This window comes from Somniosus microcephalus, chromosome 8 (genome assembly GCF_052327205.1).
Source record: "Somniosus microcephalus isolate GS21.2 chromosome 8, FLI_Smic_1.0, whole genome shotgun sequence".
Taxonomy (NCBI): Eukaryota; Metazoa; Chordata; class Chondrichthyes; order Squaliformes; family Somniosidae; genus Somniosus; species Somniosus microcephalus.
In genome coordinates, this window is record NC_140994.1 from 177595477 (window position 1) to 177601331 (window position 5855).

Consider the following 5855-nt stretch of genomic DNA (forward strand, 5'->3'; position numbering starts at 1 on the left):
AACACATTTTCTCATCAAAGAACTAATATAATATAACAATTTCCCCTGAAAACACGGGGATGGGGTGTGGAGTGTGACAATGTTTGTGGAATTAGATATTCCCAGTTTTTTGTGTAGCGTACACTTGTAAAGACCCACTATGAAGAGGATGTTATTGGTATTTAAATATTTAACTTACACAAAACAAAAACGAAACGAATTCATCTCTGCTCTTGCAAGCCAGGAAATCAAATAGCAAAACACGTTGAATGTTCCTATCTGTTAAAACTGGAAACTACGGAAGGTTTGTTAAAATAAAACTACGTGAACAGCGACAGATTTATGCCATGTTGGATTCATAATTTTATATCCGGATGGATATTTCAAATAACGTACAGCATTAGTATAATGGAAAACGTGCCGGTTTTTAAAAAATCGATAAAAGGAATATTCTAAGCAAACTTACCGAGGGAAAGGTCATTCAGAGTCGGCATTGCGCCTTAATGCTGACTCTAGTGGATTTGACAAAAGAGGCGAGCTAAACTGAGAAGGCATATTGTTCACTTAATTTCAAAGTGATTAATCGATGCGTATGTATATGTGGTGTTTTTATTATACATGTTCGTGTAACCCTCGCGAAAAAATGAAATAAACAAAAAGCCACATTGCACACTATTTACTGTTTGAACAGTCGTGATTTATACTTCCAACGGCTTACAATGTGTACACCATGATCGAAGATTCCGAGCAACATCTTTGTAATTTGATAGTTTTATATAATGCCATAAAAGAAAGAAAATAGAAAGTAAATGGCAGCGTTAGTGCATGATTTAAAGGTGTTTTTTCTACCTGATCTATAGCTACTTAACTCTGAATTGGGGGCTGCTAATATTCTGTTTTTTCTGTACAAAGTGGTGCCACCAACACTATTTTTACATTGTGCGTCCTTTAAAACTAAATGAACCAGCCACCCTTTACCATATTTACACTGCACTACGGAAGACAGTCTCAAATACAAAGCAATTTTAAAATATGAAATTCAAAAGTTTTATGAAAAAAGCGTATAAATTGCGGATGGATTTGCCCAAGTTTTTTTTTAAACTACAGTATTCCTTTTACAATAATCCGCGATTTTGTGTTCAGTCGTACCTTGTGTTCCATTTGATTTGGAGCAATAAACAATAGTGTATTTTATACAATAATGCTTTGGGGATTCATTAATGACAAAACCTCATTCAGTGAAATGGAATATGGCAAAGCTTCGGAAGAGGGTGAAATTGCCCCCTCTCCCTCCCAAAGTACTGAGAGGTTTGAAGATGTGTAATAATAGTACTTTTTAACTCTGATGCTATATTAACGGGCTTTGGCCGTATTGACAAATTGTCCATTATTTTTATTATTGTGTGACCGATATAAACAAGGAGAGAGGCTGCACCTCCTCGCCGTTCTGTCGAATAATGAATAATCTGTGTAGCCAGCCATGGGGAGCGCGCATACCGCGCTATGGTTGGGTCAATGATAACATTACCAGGCTCTGATCCCATGCAATGTAGAAACCCCAGTGTTCTGGTGGATTTGAGTCTGTACCGCAGTGTTCAAGTCAGTGACAGTGAAATTCATGTTCATAAAGCTGCCGGCCGCTGTAGAAGCGGGCACGGCTTGCACACTGGGATAGCTGCAGCTGTAGTTGGCAGTAGTGGCAGCACCACTGTAGTTGGTATAGTTTGCATAAGTGCCATAAGCGTAAGGGCTGATGTTCATGTTATACGGCGAGTTATAAGGCGAAGACTCTCCCAGGCACGGCTTCCCATCTCTGACCAGCACTGGCACCGCGATTCTCCTCGGAGGCGGGAGGCCCACCATCTCCAGAGATTTGTCCTGGCGTTGCCTTTTGCATTTGTATCTGCGATTCTGGAACCAGATTTTGACCTGGGTGGAGGTGAGCTTCAGTATGTTTGCCAAATGGTCCCTCTCGGGTGCAGAGAGATACTTCTGCTGCTTGAAGCGCCTCTCTAGTTCGTAGACCTGTGCCTGAGAGAAGAGAACTCGTGGTTTCCTTCTCCTTCGCCGGGGTCGCTCGGCTTCGTCAGGTTTCTGCCCTTCCTTCTCCGCGTTAACTTCCACCAGTCGGCATTCTAAATTACAAAGCAAGGTCGTTAATAATAACCTGACCCTTACTATTTATTTCTACATCTTTCGGCTTAAACCGTTTCTATCAGTGAATCACCTTTCCCAAGGGCTTGCCAGCTTCGATCAATATCGATCAAGCTAATATGTACAGAACCTGACAAATACATTGACGTCTATATGAAGTTTACAATACAATTAACAGGAAGGCACAACTACAGCACTTTAATACATTTTCATGTTATTTGCACATCTCAACAGAAGCCCAGAAAGGCCCAGGAATTCGAGATACAGTATATCAACTTAAGCTCGAGATACTCCTCCAGTATGGGTTAAGTGTGAATCGGTTGCCCATTGTTTTGTATGAGGTATCTTACTTAGCTCAAAATGATTTTCAGTCCTAAAATAAATAATTAGAACGCGGTTAGTGTTGAAGTTCAACCAGGACGTCAATATCAAATGGTTGGTTAACACAAAAGATCAGAGGACGGTACTTGACAAGGTCAACATGAGCACGTTGAAAAATGACAAGAAATAGGACACTTATAATTGAACGATTTCTCTCTTCAACTTTAAAATTTTCCTGAATTTCTGTGTACAATGTTCTGCTTCGTTGTCAAGATCATTTATAAGTACAAAGATCATGGTGCACCCACGGATAATAAGGTTCGGGATGGGGGAGAATAAATCTTATAGTGAAGTCAAGTGTTGTAAAATGCGTAATTTCATATAGTCATGGTTTCATATACGGTGTTTTGGGAAATACGTAAAATGATCATTGACCGCGTGTTTCAGGACCTCTGGAAAATATATAAAAATGAACTCTTCGTTTAAAAACACAAAACACCTCACGCCTCCCCAAGTGGAAAATATATTCGCAAGCACTACAGTATATTTAAATATATACCCCAATATATTAACAAAAAATACATAGTTATAATCGGTGTATTAATTTTCCACGTATTAAAACTGAAAATGAACCCGGGAACACCACAATACCCTGTCACAAAGCAAATAACCGTTGTGATACAGAATTGGATATCTAAATGTTTAGGACGCAATAATTGAGGGAATCCAAACCTGGTGAGTTTAGTGGTACATTTGAAAAATTAACTCAGTGTAGGACCACGCAAAGCCCGAGGAAACTTAAATGTTAAATCATCGCAATAGTTTGGCACGAGTTGATCGCTAACCAGAGATCAGGCAGAGAACAACTCACATTTAATAAATAATTTTCTGTTCTCGGATGTCTATTCCATAGTATTTTAAAACCGCAACTAATGTAGAACCGAAATAATAGACCCTGAAATAATTTAAATTAGAAAATTCAAAAATGTTTAAACATTTTTTATTTCAAATCAGGTACAATAAATATTTACATTCATTATAAAATGGCCTTTTAATTTTTATACAGCCCATAACAATACATTGTTCTGAGTTATTCGAAAGATGAATAAGTCTCCAAATAGTATATTTACATAGGCGGTCTGTGGATATCTATTTGAAGTATGAAGGTACCCTTAGAGTGCTGCAGAAATAAATATATGCAACTTTTATATAAAATTATTATACAGATTTATTTTTTTCACTGTGCTAAGTGTTCTGTTGTAAACTCTCATTAAGTTCATTTGCCTGTCGCACATATTTGTTATAAATCTGGTTTAAAGTTTTCCAGCCATGATATATATTTTATTCAGACATTTTTATTAGTGTGGACCTAAAGTTCTAGTCCAAATCAACGGGACATATCGTATCAGGCAGATATTACGAAAAAAATAACTGTAGACACTTATTAACATTGTACATGAAGTGAAACGGTTTCAAATATTTGTAAAGTTCCTTTCTTACCCTTCACAATGTTTCCCGTCGGTCCGCTGCTTGTCTTTACTTCTCTGTTGTCGATTTCCAAATAATTATTTGCGTATGAAGTGCTTGAATAGTTGGGATGGTTTTTGCAGGAATTCAGTTTAGGCAGTAGCTCATTGTATGCTGCCAGGGATTGCGTCTCACTGTAGTGTTGCTGTTTGGTCCGTGCTAGCATACATGAGGCAGGGGAGGGAAGCGAGTCGAGCCCCGCCGACTCACCCAGAGACGCCATGTCAGGATGGTGCTGAAGATTTAAAATATCCTTCACTGAGAATGGAGTCGAAGTTGCTGCGCCGGCAAACATGTTGAGAACCAACTATTGCATCCAAAGTGACCACAGAAGGCGATGTCTTGGAAGGTTATAGTGAAAGAGATATTTGGGCATCGGAATAAGCAAAAACAATTAAGAGTAACCGTTCAAATAAGTTATTCGGCGGCACCGTTCATCTCCCCTGCAGTTAGACTAAAATATCTGGTTGTGGGATGTGCTGGTGCTATCTGACATCAGTACACTGGTGGGGTGGGGGTGGGGGGGGGGGGGCATCAGATCACTGAGGCCAACGTGTTATACAAGCGTCTATTGGTCTAAGGTACTGTGCACTGTGCACCGACGGTTAGGCGTTTTACTGATATACCTAATATGGCCTAATACGAACACGTTTCATTTTCATATCAGGAATTCCTCTAAAATACTTACAAAATTGAATTTTTAAAAAACTTTATGGCAAGTTTGATTTGAAAAAAGAATGCACACGAAATAACTTAAACATATATTTGAACGAAGTAATTTTTGCTCACTTTCGGGTGACACAGTGAAACCTCATTATACAACAGACAAACTGACACTGGTGATTACAGGACACATATAGTCTCCCCGAAAGACGCAGACATCACATTTACAAATGTGTGTGTGAGTGTGAGGGTGTGAATGTGTGTGTGCGAGTGTGTGAATATGTGTGTGAGTGTGAATGTGTGTGTGAGTGTGTGAATGTGTGTGTGAGTGTGAATGTGTGTGTGAGTGTGAGAGTGTGAATGCGTGTGTGAGTGTGTGAATGTGAGTGTGTGAGTGTGAATATGTGTGAATGTGTGTGTATGTCTGAGTGTGAGAGTGTGAAAGTGTGTCTGTGAGTGTGAGTGTGAATGCGAGTGTGTGAATGTGTGTATGTTCATGTGAATGTGTGTGTGAATATGTGTGTGTGAATGTGTGTCTGAGTGTGTGTGTGAATGTGTGTGTCTGTGAGTGTGTGTCTGAGTGTGTGTAACTGTGAATGTGTGTGTGAATATGTGTGTGTGAATGTGTGTCTGAGTGTGTGTGTGAATGTGTGTGTCTGTGAGTGTGTGTCTGAGTGTGTGTGTCTGTGAGTGGGTGTGTGAATGTGTGTGTCTGTGAGTGTGTGTGTGAATGTGTGTTTCTATGAGTGTGTCTGAGTGTGTGTGTGTCTGTGAGTGAGTGTGTGAATGTGTGTGTCTGTGAGTGTGTGTGTGAATGTGTGTCTGAGTGTGTGTGTGAATGTGTGTGTCTGTGAGTGTGTGTCTGAGTGTGTGTGTCTGTGAGTGGGTGTGTGAATATGTGTGTGTGAATGTGTGTCTGAGTGTGTGTGTGAATGTGTGTGTCTGTGAGTGTGTGTCTGAGTGTGTGTAACTGTGAATGTGTGTGTGAATATGTGTGTGTGAATGTGTGTCTGAGTGTGTGTGTGAATGTGTGTGTCTGTGAGTGTGTGTCTGAGTGTGTGTGTCTGTGAGTGGATGTGTGAATGTGTGTGTCTGTGAGTGTGTGTGTGAATGTGTGTTTCTATGAGTGTGTCTGAGTGTGTGTGTGTCTGTGAGTGAGTGTGTGAATGTGTGTGTCTGTGAGTATGTGTGTGAATGTGTGTTTCTATGAG

At 39.8% G+C, this 5855-nt stretch overlaps 1 protein-coding gene across 1 annotated transcript; it reads right to left on the reverse strand.

The window, feature by feature from the left end:
* Positions 1–640: 640 nt before the first annotated feature.
* nkx2-5 (NK2 homeobox 5) lies at positions 641–4467 on the reverse strand. The gene is made up of 2 exons (XM_085995395.1): positions 3955–4467; positions 641–2114 (listed from the first exon to the last, which is right to left on the reverse strand). Exons 1-2 carry the CDS (start codon positions 4274–4276, stop codon positions 1504–1506), a joined length of 933 nt encoding a protein of 310 aa, XP_085851521.1. The 5' UTR covers positions 4277–4467; the 3' UTR covers positions 641–1503.
* Positions 4468–5855: the final 1388 nt, after the last annotated feature.

Excerpts from the sequence above, each read along its gene's own strand:
- nkx2-5 (XM_085995395.1), bottom strand. The coding sequence starts at position 4,276 with ATGTTTGCCGGCGCAGCAACTTCGACTCCATTCTCAGTGAAGGATATT. Across the intron at positions 2,115-3,954 it reads GACGGGAAACATTGTGAAGG|AATGCCGACTGGTGGAAGTT; the intron begins GTAAGAAAGGAA and ends TTTGTAATTTAG.